We start from the raw sequence: 19,054 nt of genomic DNA, 5'->3' as shown, positions 1-19,054 counted from the left end.
CGCACACCGCGCGCATATTTCGGCAACGCGAACCACTTAATTCCCGTCGCGATTGGATAAATGGTAACAGTGGCGGAAAACGATACTTTCTACCGTAAACATCGTGAAATAGCAAGCTGCCAGTAGCTCTGTGCTACCCATTTGTTACGATAGACAGAGTGGTTGGGAACTATGAAACTTTTGGGGCGCGTAGAACGACCATCTTGTTTCTATTACAGCAAATGCAACGTTTGCATCTGTGTTGATACAAGGGTTCTGGTTTGCTTGGATGAAATGTTGACTTCTTTAAAAGCTCCAGAAATGTAATAGTTGTTTTATAAAATAGAGTTTAACGTCTACTTAAAAAAAAACGCACTTTCGAGAAGAAAATTCTTTACCAAAAATATAATAACGTTTCCATTATTCCCTTAGCAGGAGATATTGATCCGTGGTCGTTCTTTCGTAAGGAAATGATACGTATTCATTTTGCTAGTTTTCTCTGTTTCAAAGAGCGCACCGGAGAGAGTTGTTCGGTTAGATCTCAGTTCTTTGATACGTTTCAAACGAAACAGCCTCCGTCAGCTAAAAAAAAAGGAAGAAATTCCATCGTGTGGCATCGTCGGGAACCGAATCTGATTAGACCAAGCAATTCCTGGTACACGTAGAACCGTTCCCTTGTGAAATAAAAGGAAAGACGATAGTCCTTTGAACGTCAAGTACTTGAGGCTTCTACAGAGTGTTTGACAAATATCGTTGGCGTCGTCATCTTCCGGGACGTCCTGAGGTTAGTTACTGTGCAAATAATTCCACTCGATTGCTAACATTATTAGCTAATATTGAACGCCCCGAGTAATTTTCGTTTATTACGATCCGAGCTACGCTTCTGGCTTCGTATCGCGTTTAATTCCTTACCAGAAGAAAAAAATATGGATTCATAGGTCAGCGATTTCACGCGCTATGGCGATCCAGCGATCTGTACAAGTACCAGAGATCTTGAAAACCAATTTCGCTTATCGCAGGGACGGGAAGGGTCGTTGTTACGTTTTATTGTTTCCGATAAACGCAGTTTCAATCGTTGGATAACTTTGGTCATTCCCGAGCTAAAACTACTTGCGTTCATTAAATTTTTATACCTTCGTATCGAACCGTTTGTACGGTTAATGGGTCTTTCTGATTCGAGCGTGGTAAGCTATTTATTGCTGTATGCTTTAAAAGTGGACGCGTAAAATATCAAGTAGAACGAAATCGCGGGCAAAGCTTGTAATTGGGATCGTTTACTCACCAAATACTATGACGAGGGTCATCTTGACCGTCTTGACTTTCGCTCTGGGAATAAGTCCTCTCGAGGACGCTCTTCTGGTGTCCCTGGTAGGTCCCTGACGTAGCGCCCCTCCTTGAGACCATATAGTAGCTACGATCACAGCATAACAACCCCCTATTATCAGCGCTGGGGCTATAAAGAGGGTAAAGCTGACCAGGCTCATGTAGATCTTCCACTGCGTCTGGGTGGGCAGCTCTATCCAACATTGCGTCTTCCCCTGGCAAACCATCCTGCCCGATTATGCTCGTAATACGACCGATGTATAGAAAATACGCGGTTGAGGAATTTGTCGTTCGAATCCCAGAGTTGAGCAAAAAGTAATTTGATTACATTAGGTTATTCTAAAAAAATTGTGATCATTTTACATACGTGTAAGTATGTAGATAATGTTTTCAATATTATCTCGTAGTCTGGCAGAGTCCAAAGTTTTTATTATTCGGTCGTTTATCATAAAAGTTTGCCAACCCTCGGTTTACACGAGTCGCTTCTTTTTAACTACAGCGACGAGAAAAAGTGTAGGCAATTATGTGGGTGTATCTTCGCCTCTACTTTCGTCCACGTCCAAAAGTAAACGTTAGAGGTTTATTTGCAAATAAATAGTATAATAAATTCGTCAACGTGAGTTACCACACTTTTACTCGTCGCTGAACACGCTGCAAACAAATTGTAACATACTTTCGACAAATTCCGATATTTAGCTCAGTGTTTTCCAACTTTGGGGGCAATTTTGAATATTTTAGGGATGAGTGAAAAATTTAAAATACCATTCTGTATATGCTAGCGGGAGTCTTTGTTTTGTGCCAACAAAATACTGGAGTCGACGTGGTATAAAATTGAGGAAAGGTTGGGATACACTGGCTTAATAGTACACGCAAGAAAATCCGCTTTTCCACAGAATGTATTATGATGCATGATAAGATATTCACTACCTGTATAAGTTTTTCCTCGTACAAGAAAATAATTGGGGCACTGAACAGCGTTGATAGGGTCCAAGCGCCTATCACCAAAGCTCTGGCTCTCCACCCTGTTATTAAAAATTTACATAAATGCAAAAGCTCGTGGTATATACAAGGTCCTAGTCTGTACAAGCATATCATGTTTTTATACTTAGGCGATCTATGAACGGTTCTTCTCAGAGTATATTATAACCCATACAATACAAAACAGTTATAAAGAAGAGAAAAGCTAAATTAAAGCAAGTAAACGAAGAACGATAATACAAATAAGAATAAGATTTCGATTTAACTTCAACAGATATTGCTCAGAGGGGGATGAAGGGTATAGCAATTTTATAAACGACTTGAATGTTCGCATACTGCGCTCCAAGGTGAATGAACAAATGTAGGTCTGTGGATTCCAAAAGTTTCCGGCGTCCACGGGTTTCCTTAGGTGTGGTGTTCGTGAAAGTTTCGCCACAGCTGTCGTGTAATGGAGAAAAATAATAAAAGGGACTAGAACTACGCGTGTCGCTGTAATAAACAAACTTCTACGAAGCTGTTCGTCGCTCGAACCTAACGATGCACTTTTATCTGTTATTAACAAGATCGGCATTAACGTCACTCGTATAGTACCTCTTTTCAAACGTGTAAAATAAACTGTTCTGTCAGCGACAGGCAAAATTTTGCGTAGATTCAAACTTTAACGTCGTGAGCGTTAATGAGTTTCTATGAAACGGCATCCTTTGATACAGCTCTTCGAGATTATATCTAAATCAGCTCGGATAATTAACTGCAGTGTCGCGGCGCTCTGGAAACGCCATTTTGGCTGCCGACCAAGAGAATAATCGAGACGTAGGCACTTTTGAAATACAAATTTGTTGAACAATATATTTCAATTAGTTTCTAGAAGCACTAGAAAAGCGTAGAATAATTTTTAAAAGGGTAGAACATTGGCTAAATTTGTTGAAAAGTATCGAATATACACACTGTATATACATCGTGAAACTACGTTAATTACTGGAACCGATTCACCAATTATTGTTGCTCCATCGCACGGGCTAAATTGATCAATATTCGTACAAATGGAATTTTAACGATTTCAAATGGTCCGTGATTAATATTCATGTCGACCGGAGCTAATTACTTTAAACGATGATTTATTAATATTCATAATGCAGAAATTTCATTATTTTCAATGGAAACACGTCCGCGAGAAGGAACAAAACTGTGAATCGTGATTCATGTTTTTATTGCATTTTAAATTAATTTCTTTTCTCAAACAGCGATGTCTTATTGAACATTCGGTACAAATTGTGGATAGTATTAAAATCTACGTTTCTTCGTTACCATTTTCAGATATAATATGAATGTTTGATGCCAGTCTTGTAGCTTTCATCGATGATGAGGATCGCGTTTTATTTTGTTACGGTTTTTTACCTTTTCGATCTACCCTGTCACCGCCGTGGCCTTTCTTACTGTACTCGGGGCAACGTTATAGCCCGATGGAATAAAATGAAAATAAAACCGTTACGATCTCGGTAGTCCGGCGGCTGGAAGCGATTTCTTGGCTAGCAGTAAATACGACCGCGGCTGTAGACGTACGCGAAAGAAGGGAAAACCGTAGTACTATATCTACGGGAAACCTCCGAGACTTCTGAATCACTGTTTGCTCTCGATGGTGTTGAAAAGTCGAGTGTCCTCCTCCGGACGACGTACACCGCCAATCCCTTAATGCGCTTGCGAACCAATCGAAGATAACGATGACGATCACCCCCTAGATATTACGAACACGATTCCCCTGAGCTTCGTTCGCGGCGGAAAATGGAAAATCGCGATCGTTCGTGGAGCCACGATATCGTTTACCCGATACTGAAATCAGAAATTGCGTCGCTGAGCAGGACGATGTAATTCTATCGCAACTTTATGGCCTTACAGGCTCCATCGAAGCAACTATTTACTTCACGATAGTCGTACACCAGCGTTTCATGGCGGGTAGTCCGAATTATTAGTTAGGCGCGTTGAAAAAGTTTGCAAATTCATTCTGGATCTTTGATCAATTTTATTTCGGTAAAGACAAAAATATTCTATCTGTCTTGTTCTGCAAAAAAATATAAATCACGACACACACTTGTTGAATGGTGAGGCTAAAATTATATTTCAAGAAATAAGACAGCTTAAATCGAGAGGTCTTGTCCTCGCTTTGTCAATTAGCTCGACACGATTAATCGATTAATTGATGTACTTACACCTGCCAGTGAAGTTCATGGGTCTGGTGATGGCATCGTATCTGTCAATCGACAGCGCGACCAGAACATAGGTGGAACTATACGTAACGACAGCTTGCATGAATCTTATCAGCTTGCAGGCAACGTTGCCCGCGTGCCAGGTCACCGTCATTCTCCAAATTATATCCGTTAGGACGGATATCAGGCCGACCAATAAATCTGCAACAAGATATGCAATGCAACGTGGCGAGATGATTCATCGTGACGCTATTATTAAACAGCCTCCACCCGGCATCCACTTAATTTACGAATGAATAAACGCGCGGAACTTAAGCTGGCCTGTCTGGAAAAAGCGACCCGTTCGTTAACCGCGAATTCCGCGGTAAGGATCGCGGCGCAATTAAGTTCATTGACGTTCCAAAAAAATAGAATTTATTCCTCTTTAAGAACAGTAATCTGTTGGGAATAAAACTTCTTTCTGAAATATTCAAACATCGTACAAATAACAACAGTCGAAGTATAACATTAACGTCACTCAGGGTCGATAAAGATTAACGAGAATAAAAATGTTCCTAGGAGATGGTGCTCGTAGTATCGTTGTTCCAAGGAATAGTTTGCTTTCGAGTACTCTAAGTACAAGCATTACGACGAGCAATAACACGAAGGATAATGATTCTGTGAGATAAGACAATTCGTTCAAACTATCGTAGAACTAGTTGACACGTTAAATAAAATATGACGAACATATCATGTTTGTAGACTTTCGACGAGTGAAAGAACGACCACATATCTTACGAGCCGTTTGACTTGCCGCGTGACGAGAGGAGGCCTATAAAAAAGCGGTTTATAGGATATCGCATCGAGTGTTGCGAGCCTGGATGCGCCATTCTGACCGTCATAAAGCAAAAAAAAACCCTGAGAGTGAGAAGATTTCACCCTAAGGGTCCTCTCGCGAAGGGCGCACCGGGCCGTATATTTTCCCCGATATTGAAATTCGATTGGAACTTATCGTCCTATAATAACGCGGATCACGGGAACCGATCGTCACCGTACAGGCATCGATGAAAGAATTAATCGATCTCTTTGAGTTCGTTGTAAGTTCTCAAAAGGTGATTGAAATTTTACGTCTTTATGTTCCGTGTAATTTATCGTTCTCGATCGCTCACGAACCGTTCGCAAATTTGAATTTTACGACGCGTCCGCGGGACCTCTGTTCACTTTTCTTTCAAAGCAGAAACCGATCGGGTCGTTACGTTTTACAGATTTCTGGCGACTGTCGGTCGCTCGTTTCGGTGTCTTAATTACGACCGCCTCGTCTTCTAATTTCACTGCAAATGCCCCATTCGATACCGCCGTTGATTGCGTTAATCCGCGAAACGAGCGACAATTCGATCTCGCGTAAATTCCTCGTTTCGTGCACATCAACCGAACCAATTGACTTTCCTCGATTTCGAATCGACTATCGCGCGAATCCCACCAGGGCGAAATTAGGCAAAGTTTATTCGCAAGCGACGAATCGAAATTTTAGGCTGGACGTCGATTTAAATTTATAACATTTTCCAACGCGTTGCTCCAATATCGTTTCAATCTTAATAATTATTTAAACGGAATATTTTAATGAGTACGTTAATTGCAATATTCACGGTGTACGCGTTATTGATGCGATTTAAAGATGCAATAAGCTATTATATTTTTCCATCGTGGCGATCATGGACGTCGAATGTTTTCCCTGTTCGATCAGCTATCCGCGAAACAATAAACGCGCCCTCCTCCGGACCCGATAAAGCGGAAGTCGCTGTAACAGCGAGAGCAATGCGCGAACGATTTCACCTTTGGCCTCTTTTCCTCTTCGCGACGACGTGTTCTCACTTACGCGACCGCTTCTCGTGCGAAAACCAGGAACTCGTGCCACGATACTCGTTTTCCGATACACGACCACGTTTACGCGTCGTTGTTATAGCTTTTACGAGTACCGGAGAGGCCATTGTCATCGGATGGACAACCGGGTTTACGTTCGTCGATTTCACACGGCTTGTAAAATAACGCTTATATTTTGGCGCGTTTTTGCACTTGCAAACAGCTTTCCTCCGAGCATCATCTGGGAAATCAATACGACGTGCTTGGAGAAAATAAGGCCAAACGAGGGAAAACGCTTTCGAACGTGTGTTTGCCTTCACTTTTCCCTTGTTTTGACTCGTAGATCATAGTTATACAACATGATGGACACGTACACAACGTTGGACCAAAAATATACGTTCGCGTTTTGGTTCTTTCATCATTCGCATTATTAAAAATTATCAAACATTTAACTGTATTCGTCAACGTTCAGAATAGTTTGTCAGACTCTAATAAACGGGTAAGATTGGAATGTTAGAACGCGAACGAGAGCAGAATTGAAACTTGGAAATTGGAACATTTGTGTAATACTTGGTCGATAGTAGCAATTATTACACCACCGTACAATTACTTCCATATTTGCGAAGGTGGGTGATTTTAATTGTGGGTTGAACGACGTGACAGCGGACGCTGGGCGTTTCGAGTAGAATAAACGAAGACAATTTCGAAGTTACGACCGCGTCTTTGTCTCGGCTTCTGCTAGCAAGCAAGGTTTCTCGGCACGCACAATGGATGTGCTTCGGAAGGATGCCACAGGAAATACAATACGAGACAAACAAACTGAAAGGGAACAAAGAGAAAGGTTTACAAAAGAGTGAAGAGCAATCAAAGTAAGAGTAGCTGATAAACGTCAGCGTACAGTTACTTCCGCCATTATTCGAACACCGAATATTACATTACAACGATTATTTATCGTATAACTTTGCTATTCATGCTTAATTTCTGTGCTAATATTTGGAAACTTGTTCTTTTATGCAGATACGTTAATTAACGCTTGAAATATTATAATTACATTTTTATTCTCTTTCTGTATTTTCATACTTTTATATTTCCTTTCGTAATTTCTTTTATAAAGCTAGTATCTTGAAGGTGGTGAAAATCGAGGTCGCCGACAACATTAAATATACTTCATTAGCTCGACAAGACTATGCTTTTTCATTCCGCGGGGAAAGGTTTCCGACAAAAAAGTCTACGAGAATATTATTTCCTATAGAATTCTAGTTTTTCATTCGAACAAATTTACAAACTTATTAAAAGATCTACAAATAAATTTTTAGAAGCCCTTTTTAAACTCCATCGTTGGTTTCGTGCCGTCTCCTATTATTTAACTAGAATAATGTTCAATTTCAACTATGTCGTCTTGACACTTATAAATCTTTACGGCTCCATAACTCGACTTTCGTCCATCTCCAGAATAATTATATTCGGTCGATCGTTAATGCAGCACTTCGTTAAACATACTCCAACTATGGTGCATTCGACGAAGTCGCCATTGGAAGCAATATTCCTGTGAACCTGTGCTCGAGACGACAGCCTTTGAGGAACTTCGACGGCGAAGTTACGCGAGTCAAAAGTAACCTTCGTCACTTTACGACACGTTTGACATCTTACTACGATCTTACTTTACGCGCGTATTGTTCTCACCCGCTGACATAACCTCGTCTTTGTTTCCATGTTTTCTAGGAGTCCGTTTACGACGTGTCGCATAAATACGGTACTCGATAGGATCGTGTATAAACTAAATCCGCGATAACATCTTCAGCGAATCGTCGAACAATTTTACGAGCTAGTTAAACGTGACACTATTTAATTGAAACGCAGATCCAATCTGGAAACGCACGAGTTTCAAAACGGATAGTTGCTTCTACGTTAATGCATTCAGATAATAAGCGGAAAAGAGAATTTTCACCGTTGCAGGATTTTGTTTTTCTAATTGAGTATTATAAAGAGGAGATTACTCGTCTGGAAGTGAAACCATCGTACTGTAAATAGTCTGAATAAATGAGAGAATAAGAGCACTAATGGGATGCTCGGAGGCAAACTGACCAAAGAGTCGTGTTTTGCATGGATTAATAATTTAACGAGACCATATCTGGGTTTCTCAGGACTAGGATATTTTGTGCCTCGTGCATCATATTTATCTGACCTTCTTTCGAGCGTTTAGGCGCTATCTTCGCGAGAAGAAGTTCGGCGATCAATCTCGACTCGAAGTTCTTCGTCCGAGTTCTCAGACAGGAGCATTGTGTACCCGATAGATCAGGACACGCGATACTTGCGCTACATCGTTAATCGAAGCCATAATTCAACAAAGAGCAAAAGTTTCGTAACTATCGTTAACAGCGTTGCAATTTCTTAATAATAAATAAATGGATGGACTTACCTGCGAGTGCCAGTTGCTTGATGAAAAAGTCCATCCGCGTTTTTCGTCGCTTTCCCCATAAGAGACCAAACAGCACCGCGATATTACCCACGACTATCATAACGAACAGCAACCACAAAACCGTGAATTGTTCCGTCTGTAACAAAAGAAACGAACAAACGTAAATTGATCATGAATTTGATGGATCGGAATGGAAGTGAAAATATAAAGCCATCCTAAGTGGAGGACTCGTCGTATAATATTCTTTCTTGGCTCGCGAGGCGTTCTCGTAAATCAACGCTTATCGGACCCAGTGTATTTATTAGCGGGATAATTACAAGTCACGAATAAGCGGGCGAAGATCCGTCGCGCTCGATCGGCGCTCGTTAATGGTGCCCGTTCTTTCCTGGGAGATCTAGAACAAGAGTTCTGCGAGAAATTCCCTTCGTGACAGGGTTATTAAAGCGAGCAAACGAGCAATTTGTAAAGAGCCCGGAGAACACACAGGAAACGCCGCGGAATCGAATTTAGATTCAGCGACTGTGCTCACGTTGCGAAAATAATGCACGATAGAAAAGTATCGGTTACCGTTGAAACGTTACTTGGGGGGTCGTACACATGGTCAGGATGCTTTCGTAAATATGGAACGTTCGATTATCCTTGGCGGTCACGGATATGGAAATACGCTAATAAAGTTGCCTCTCCCGTGTTTCAGCATAATCTCTAATTTTAGATTTCTTGGCAAACTAATCAAGATTTAAAAGACTTGTGACATTTTGTGAAGAATATACAGGCTCTCGCAGTATCGACGGTGCAATCGAGAAGGGGTTGATTTTACGCGAGCAAGCAAATCGAATGCAGAGAATAAAATTTTACTACTTGGACTTGGACGCAAGTAGAAATAGTGATTATTGGACGGACGCGTTTCTGGGTACTATATTTTATAGCACTGACGTATAATGGTTTCTTCGATAAAGACTTTAAATAAAGTAAAACTACCATCATTTTTCGTGGGCCATTTTTGTTCTACGTGAAGAATTAAAATTAATGGAAGGTTCTGTAATTTACAAGTAGAAACTTTGGAGCGTTCGAACAAAGGGAAGAAATCGGAGTCGGTGATCCGAATCGCGAAAACGAGATTGTAAGCCATTGAAGCGTCAGAAAGCGTTTTGCGTTGGGAATATCGCGACAAAGGCTTTATTAAAGGTTCTCGAAGGCAGACGCGGTAGACATTGGCGCGTAAATCGTGAAGCCTGTCAACCGCAAAATAGGAGAAGTTTTGGTGGCCGCAATCCGGTCGAATGGTATTTCCACCGGATTTGACGGCGTCGGTCATTTATGGAAAATCGATGGTAGGACGACGCACGATCCGTCCTGTGCAGTCTCGAAAGTCGTCGACCCGGTCTTCCGAATTCAATGGTAGATCATTAGTTTCCATTTCGATACACGCCCAATGTTGGAATCCCGTTGCAAAGTGGGTGGGGATCGTTAAGACTGAAATTTATTGTTGCGGATCTCGCAGGGAACCACCTGCAACAACCGACCACGCACTTATGGCGGTTGTATCGTATAACCGGCGTGATACAACCCCCGACTATTCACGATTTAAACCAATCTGGTCGTTCGGAGATACGCGTTCCGGTCTCGTTACCGAAACTAAAGCAATTACACCGAAGCACACGCCGCTTCCGTGCCGCCATTCTCGAGTAACGATTTCGTATTTACTTATTTAAATGTAAGGCAAACGTTCCAATTATCGATAAATTTACGTCGATCGAAATGTTGCTGTTCCATTGTAAACAATTATCAGGCATTGGAAGTTCGAAGCATCTCTCCACCATCATTTGCTATTAGATTGTAAATTGAATTTCATCACCGCGTTAAATTTGGAGATTTCACGAGTGGATATTCGTCGAATGTTATCCTACGAGTTTTTGAAAGATTTGAATACGAATATTGGTACGTGGATTTAAAACTGACTTCCGGGCTAAAGTAATGCCTGATAACAGTTTGACCGATATCGCTCGGAATCGAGGATCGAAAAGTAGCTTAAGCATGGATTTTCAAAAAAAGAAGAGGGTTTACTGCGTACTACTGAAATCCCCAATTAGCAGCCAGTTTCAAACTGGTCGTTTCATATATCCAAAAATCTAGTATAATGGATTAAAGCTGCTTTTTTTCAAAGATGAAATTTTTTGGATTTCGAAACCGTATATCGATCGAATATGTCAGAATAGTAGACTAGCGCATAGAAACCGGAAAATTGAAATTTGGTAGTCAAAGAATTATTTGTACTGCAGATTAGATGAATTAAACAAGCAAACGGGAGATTTTGAAGCAAGGAACCTCTAAATAAGGCAACAGAGACCATCTGCACAACATATTTACTTATGCTTTTCCACGTTCGCGTCTTTTATTTTCTCCTCGACCTATTCTGTCAACCCACCCTAAACTCATACTTTCTGGATCCCTAGTGGTTTTTTCCTTTTATCATTGCGACATGGTTTATGATGTATTTCTTTCTTTTCGACTGTCTGCCCTTATTCGGCGTATTCAGAATTCATCTTCTACCGTTCTCGTAAATTTGGTTACATTACTCCTCTGTTTCAATGTTTTGGCTAGTCGAACATACGACAGAGATTCTTTGGAGGTTCCCGATTTTTCTGAGGAATTTATTCCTCCCCGATTCGACCTCACTGAAACGAAAGACTAGTATAACCAAATTTTCAGGAAAAATTAAGATCAACGAGGACTCCAGTTCCAATGTACACAGTCGAGAAGAAAGGTCTATAGATCGCATCGTAACGATGAAGCAAGGAAACCGCTAAATATCCGGCGTGAATTGAATCGACACCAGGAAATACCCAGATCATGTACTTTTGCACGAGTATCTGGTCGAAATCAATTTACTTGGTTTGCCAATGTACCGAGTCTGATTAATGAGACACCGTTATTTCACTAATACGTCACGCTCTGTGTCGATTATGAATCGTAAATCAGCCTCGATTGGAAATCGACTCGCGTTCGTTGCACGTGTCGATACAGCCGCGTTTAATTAACTAAGTAAGCTTTAGTTGGCCTGTTAGTTATGTACCCTGTTATTGGAGTTGAAGTATGGAGAAGTAATTGACCAATCACGGCCGAAATGTTTGCGTTGATTTTTCGGTTCGCGGTGGTCTTGTTTGAATCGCTCGCGACTCTAATTGCGAGAAGCCGATTCGGTCGTTTTTTTTCACGGTTTGCGATTAAAAGGCAGCACGGATCGCTTTTAGTAGCTTGAAAACCAAAGCCGCGGATAATTGGTTCCCTGACCGAGAGATCGTATTGAAACACGTTAGAAAAGAACGGCTAATGGGACTCGATGTACTTGATGCGCCATTGATGAACAATTGACGAGTTTATATCCGGTGGGAATGGCGTGACTATCTTTCGTATTGCGATTCGCCATATGATTAGATTGTCCGTATAGGATTCAGTAATGCATATCAATGCGACTCTCGGACTAACGAACCAATTTATATGTTCGTTCGACGGTTCAATTTTACGACGATTTGCAAATATCGTCGCGACCATGCTCGAGACAACGCTATAATGACATTGGAATTTTATTACGGGAATAAATCTTTAATCAGAAATATTATACCTCTTATTTTACATTCGGTATCTATCGGGACGATTCGTTAGTTTCATCCTCTCCCTCGATACTTTTTTTTAAAGGAATTACGATGGTAAATCGTTCGATATGGAAATTGATATATCCGTGTGTGGGTCGATCGAATTATTTTCCACTGGAAGTAGGAATTTGTGATTCGTGCTAATATCGAATTCTCATTGCCATTCGGGGGTTAATCCGCCCGGTCCATGCAATGTTGATGGACCAGCTTAGTGCCCAGATAGTCGTAAATGTACCTAGTAGGCTTTCCATGGATTGGTCACCGTAGTCGTGTGCTAATCGTTACTTCGTGGCAGATTGTCGACCAATAATAATAATGGTACTCGAGATATTTATAAAGAAAGGAATATAAAATAAATTTATCAACGAACTTCAGTCCAGAAGAGGGTTACGAGCAAAAAAATGTTGAGAAACACTGATCTGCACCCTGGGTCGGCAACCTTTTGGACGACCGGATACAAAAGTTCCACGTTAAAAGAAAAAAAAATAGGAACGAGCGTAAAAGCTGCGGAGCGTGGCCAGTTGGCTCGCAAAATACTTGGTCGTTTAGGATTTAAAGTCCGGAACGTTTATGAACTCTCGTTGCAGGCTACTTTGTGAAATCCTTTTACTCGCTTTTTATTAGCGAGCCACAAATTGAAGCGCGATTAATTAAACTTTTCAAAAAGTTATGAAATTCGATAAAACAAGTTCCAGAATACACCGAGTACAGTTTGACTATTCATAGCAAATTTTTTATGCACGTATATGCGAGTGTACAGTGCAGAGATGAAACGTCAGACTAGGGGTCTGATCGATCATAGTATAATCTCCTTATAAATCCTGGCGTGGGTACAGCAAGTAGATTGTACTATAAATAATCAGACGCCCAGACAAATTTCCAATTTTTCGCGCAGAAGTCTAGGATTATGGGACCAGTATGTTTACAAACCATCGTGGCAGGTTACTCGGCGAAGTCTGGTCGAAATAGAAGGCGGTGAAATCCGTGCTGTTAAAATAATCAGTGGAACAACGCGGCCAATTGAAAGCCACTTAAGAGGCAGCATTAACAAATATTGGAACGCTTGGGCAACGCTCGATAATAGGAACGTTTCTCGAACAGAATGGCCGAATGGTATTTTATGCGCGAGCCAATTGGCTGAGGAAAAGTTGTGCGTGCAACGATATCCACGCCTTTCACAAGTGGAGACTCTCGAGTGGTCGCGTCAGCTTTTCACCTTACACGGCGCTCGGATCTTTTATGGAGCCCAGAAATGACGCCATGTTGGTTTACGTAACTCCCAGCTGCTTCTGTTTAATTTCGTCGCAGAAATGAAGCCGGATCGCTGGAGGACACGGTAATCCAAGGTTGAAATAGGTGTCCCCCCGGAGACGCGGTCGTGGCGCGATTTTTCGTTCCGGAATAAACTTTGACGCCGCACGGAGAAGAAACGGGACCGGAGATTGTAAAACCAATTCGGTGAATTAGATACTGGGAATACATTCAACGCGAGTCTGTACGCGATTCGGAGACAATACTTTCGAGCTTTGTTGTTTTTTATTTATTGGGTCGTCGATGGCCGTGTTCAAGAGACAATGGCATTATTTCAAGTTTATCTACTTATCTTCGAAGTTTTTATCCTTAAGCGTAAAACGCCGATGATTCAGGAACGAGATCCTTTCATAACACATAAATAATGGATAGCCTCTCCGACGAGGAAAGAGCGTCACTCGATGCACGGTCGAAACAATCCGAGGATTTGGTCCTGGAGGATGAATCAAATATCGGAAGTGGGGAAGTTCGATCCGCGGGGCAATAATCTGCCCACGTTATTCGATTTGGTGAATTTTTCGGGAATACATTCGCCGAAGGGAGATTTCTCCGGTACGTTTCTGATCCATGGATTACACCGTTCGGGGTTGAGGGGGCCAGAATGGAGGACTGGCTCGGTCCCGGTACTTCTTCTCGAACGGCAAATTGCCATCGGCGAGAAGATATCGCCGAGTCGACGGAAACCAAGGTCCCCGCGTAACTGCCACATTGGCCTTCCGCCTTTTTTCCCTTCGTTTAGCACCGAATTTACGATTCCAACGTCATCGTGTGTTCGTCCTCTGTGACAGAGAAACTTGACGCGTAACTATTTCCAGACGGTCGTACCAAGGACGCCGAGAAAATCCATGTTTTTTCCGCGCGGTATTGCCTGCACGTAGGCTGATGCAATTTTATGCTTTCGATTAACTATTTGGATTTCGTGCTTCTATGGCGGAGCAACGCTATCCTGTTCCACGCACGTCACGCGCTAACAATAAGAGCAAAATTCGAAACGCATTCTTTTTCTACATTCCGGATTTTTAGTCGAGCCAGGGGCGGAATTCCTTTCGAAATTTTTTCTTTCCCACGATACTATTTTCGCTATATCGTTAATGTTTTTTAGGGCGCTTAAACTATTTTTTACCTTTCAAGATAGTTAAATGGGGATCGCGTGTTGTAAGAACGAAGCATAAAGCGTAATTGAAAAGTGTCGTAAGTGGAGATGGTCGTAAAACGAATCATCGTAAAATGGAATACGACTTGGCAAGTGTGTCTGTCTATTACTCGTTAATTCTACTTCTCGCGGTGTTTGTATACATTGACGATAGCGAGGTATCATCTGTTCTCCTGTTAACGTCTCCTAACTAGTCAGAGCTAGCTGGAACAAATAATATCCCGTTAAAATCGTAGGATTAATATTAGTTCCACCTAGTTCTAGTGATCACGCTCGTTGAAATCCGTTTCTGGGTAAAATTAATTTTAACTAGGGGAAACTAATAATAATCACGATGATCTTATCGGACCAAAGTTTATAGAGAAAATACGGATCACGTGTGCACGCGCGCGTGTTTTTGATTTTCCAACCGACGACGACCGCGTTCAATTTTCAAACGACGTACCACAACCTTCGGTGAACGTTACCGCAAATATTATAGCACAGCCACGTACCTGAATCCGTTGCGGTACTTTAATCAGAGTTGGTCAAAATGAACTCTGATTACATTTGCAGTGATATGATTGTATGTAATTGCACGGTAATCGCGTGGTAATCAAACGATAATCAAACAATCATTATGCTTCTTAAAGATTTACGATTATGGTTACGTCGCAATTGGGCAGTGATTGCAGTACGATTTCGTATTTTAATCATAACATAGTGATGTAGTTTGTACATCGTAACGACGTTAAATATTTTTCCGTGTTTTTTTACACAAAATTCAATCGGCTCCATGCTTTGAAAGCCGAAAACTTCAACGCTGTTGAAGAGAGTTGAAAAGGGTGAAAATTAATACTTGTCACGATCGTGTTCCCGGTTACTCTGCGCTATGCGTTCGACTGTATCCATTGACGATTCATTAGTTTACATGCTTCGTGCGCGCGAGCTGGTTTCCGCTCCGATAACAGGTCGATTATTATACGCGCGTGACTGGAAATCACGCGATACCCAATACACTCCAGAAACCAAAACAGAAACGCTGGCCCACGCTACTGCGCGAAACTCGATCGCGATTTAGTCTGTAACGCAAGAACGCCGTGTTTGTGGAATACTACCCATAGGGCAGAGGAAAGGTCATAATCTAAACCTAGGGGGTCAATCGCTTAAATCGATCACCTCAAATAATGTAAAAATTACTGTTCGCATCAAAACGTTTTCAGGGATGGAAATTGTTTACACTTTCACTAAAGAAAGAGTTTCTTACATTTATTAAACATTGGTTCGATCAGAATAGGGACACGTGGATGCTTCCGGGAGATAACGACCCCAAAGATCGAAGGATCTGACTCGAATGGAAAACGAGAAACTGTATCGTTACGTCGGATGGCTCGTTTCGGTCCCCTCATGCTAATCCCATCGATAATGTATGGTCGATTATGAAGGAACAGCTTCAAGGAAACCGCGGTTTATCATTAAAACCACTGACGCATCACATTCGTAAAATACGAAAGTCGTTACTCGTCTCGTATGCAGAAAAATTGATAGAAAGCACTCCGTGACGCGTTACCGAGCCATAATCGCTAATGGAGGCAACCAGGCCAGTTATTAAGCAACCGCGTAATAGCTTTTTAAATACAGGGTGGACCGCAGAACCCGATCAGTTTAGATCATTCTGCTGTTCGGGCCGATGAACAGATCTTCTCAACGAGAGATTTAAGATGATTATAGTCAATTTTTTTTTCTCCAGTTTCCAAGGTCGCTTCCAGTTTTTTGCACTCCCATACCTTAACGAATACCGACACCAATTCGGGAATCTAAACATTTCTTTTTATTTAAATAGGATGAAGGAACATTTTTTATTGCTTCTTCCATAGTCACGGTTTGTTTCAATGTGTCGGAATCTGCGTCGCAATTTGTCAGGGGTGGATTTCGAGCGTGACAACGAGTTTCAAAATCGGGTGTATCCACGCGTCGTAATTTGCGAACGACCTCTTTGTGCTTGGAAACTGGCCCATAAATTCTGTCCTTCCGTGGTGCCGCGGGGCTTACGAAACGTCAAGTGCCATCGAGAGGAACACAGCCACACGGTTTTCCCTGAGAAACAGTTAACTGATATTTTCCAGCAGTCCTCGAGTCTGCAGCAAACACGTACAAATTAAAGTGTGAATTACGATCTCAAAAATGGCGCCGTTCCTCGTCGGCTGCAGCGTAAACTCGGTCGTATGTCCTTTGAAAAACCGCAACACCTTTTGCGTTTTGTTCTCTCTAAATTTGTTTGTTTCTTTACTGCTTACACTGCCTCTACTCTTGTAAACTCTTGCGAGTCGCGGTATTTTCGCCTCTGTATTTAAAATAGCGGACGATGATTAGTAGGAACGACGTCGAAGACAAATTGTCCTTTAAACGGGATCGCTTCGTTATCCAACACGGGACGACTCGCGAAAGACGTAGCGATTTCGTGGTTCTGAATGGTTTATAACGCGGTCGTTTCTATTACCCTGTAATTTCGCGGTTCGTAAAGAGAAAAAATACACGGACGCTGATTTAGTGTCTCGTTTCGCGGCGATGCGGCACGACGTTAAAAGAAAGTCTGGCCGTGGTTTAGAGACGACATTAGCCCACTTAATCCACCGCGAACAGGCGCGATGTATAACCGTAAAAATCTGTTACACGTGATCGCGAGTTATCATTAATTTCCTTCTCGACGGTTAACGACAACTCCCGGAAGTTGGAACTCGCTGCTCCGCGCGGAGACTTCCTTTCGAATTACCTCGCTGCAAATTGCAGTTCAATCGTTGCCAATACGGTGTGACGTCGATCACCGGAAATCTAGATCCTATGAAAATGTATTGTCGGGAAGAGCGATTATCGGGAAACGATTTACGCGATTTATTGAAATTTTGTTCGGAGCCTTGCATAGGATGTTCATCATAGTCTTAACATTTGCAATATAGTATTTCATACTCATTTGCAGGTAGAGATTCGCGAACTTTTTAAAATCAGTATAAGAAATTCAATGCTCCCCCGGGGAACGGAACCTCCTTTAATTAACAAGATAGGATACACGTTTAGGGGTACAGGTGCGGAACATCTTTTGAACATCGGCTCTCTTTTATGTTACCCTATAACGATATCGGATATTTCATTTAGCTTGCAAACGCGTTTTATTACTTTTTTCTTTTTCGCCTACCGGTTGATGTCGCCAGCCAGTAAAGATAGATAAATTAAAATGCAGAGAACTAACAGGAGTCATGGTGAAAAATGTTACAGTTTATTTATATCGCAACGAGTCGTTGGTATCTTTTTCGTGCAATTTCAAAGCACGATGGATTATAATCCGATGAAAAGCAGAGTCCTTTTGTACAAGTTGTTTCGCAATTAACGAATGGACATCTTGTTATTTATAGTAAAAATTGAACTGTTCGTTAGAATAAACGTCAGGAATAAATTTGCGAGTCAGCTATATTATTCGAGTAAAATTCTGGTCATCGTTGACCACAATTTTTTTAAATATTTAATCAAGCGATCGTACCGTTAAGTTCTTTTTATTTTTCTCAAAGTAACGAGACGTTGAATCGTTTCGGGAGCCAGTGAGTTGTTTACAGTGACGATACAGCACAGGTTTCGCGGTATGGAATGTTGCAGTTTTGGGCAAACGAATCTTTTTGCCGCGTCGTTAACGAGATACAAGGTTTTGCGTTAATGCACTCGAGGCATGCTTCATGCTGGCTTGGAACATCAAGAAAATGCTTGTTAACGAGATAGGCTATCATCTTCCAACCGTAAAGACTCGCGATAAATTGTTCGTTAAATGAAGACACTTTACCAGCGACAAACTCTTCGCCGGGATCGACGATCGGGTCTTTGTAACGTCCCTCTCGTAATTTGTGTTATACGATGTAACATAGAGGCGAGCGCGATAAAAATTGTTGTTGCACGATGTTTCGTTATCGTGGTCCACCGACAAAAGTATGTACTCGTGGATAACGTCCGCTGTTCTTTATCCGATCAGTCGATAGTGCTTGTCACGTCCAGTGGACCGATTCGAAATCTTTTAATCTTTTCAAGTCGCGTCAAGGGCCTGTTTCTTTTTTCCCCCTTCGCGGAAAGAATTTTTTCGTTTGAAAATACTAAAATTCCTGAGTTAAAAACGAATTGTTATCTATTAATAATATCCTGCACAAATGTAGCGTGTCCAGGATGGCGAATGAAACAA

The 19,054-nt window shown here is 41.6% G+C and overlaps 1 protein-coding gene across 4 annotated transcripts in view; it reads right to left on the bottom strand.

Annotated features, from left to right (window-relative positions):
- The window catches only part of Ccap-r (Crustacean cardioactive peptide receptor), a 41,832-nt gene that overhangs the window by 3,466 nt on the left and 19,312 nt on the right, over positions 1–19,054 (bottom strand). For 2 of the 4 annotated variants that reach the window (XM_076762937.1, XM_076762939.1), the window contains exons 2-5: positions 8,740–8,875; positions 4,485–4,682; positions 2,230–2,324; positions 1,262–1,530 (exon numbers count right to left, since the gene is read on the bottom strand). In XM_076762937.1, coding sequence (XP_076619052.1) covers positions 1,262–1,530; positions 2,230–2,324; positions 4,485–4,682; positions 8,740–8,875 — 698 coding nt within the window. The remainder of the gene's footprint in view (positions 1–1,261; positions 1,531–2,229; positions 2,325–4,484; positions 4,683–8,739; positions 8,876–19,054) is intronic. The other 2 variants (XM_076762938.1, XM_076762940.1) reach the window with 1 other exon arrangement.

Source organism: Colletes latitarsis, chromosome 3 (assembly GCF_051014445.1).
Source record: "Colletes latitarsis isolate SP2378_abdomen chromosome 3, iyColLati1, whole genome shotgun sequence".
NCBI lineage: Eukaryota > Metazoa > Arthropoda > Insecta > Hymenoptera > Colletidae > Colletes > Colletes latitarsis.
Note: the sequence above shows the minus strand (reverse complement) of the source record. Positions and strands in the feature narration are given on the sequence as shown.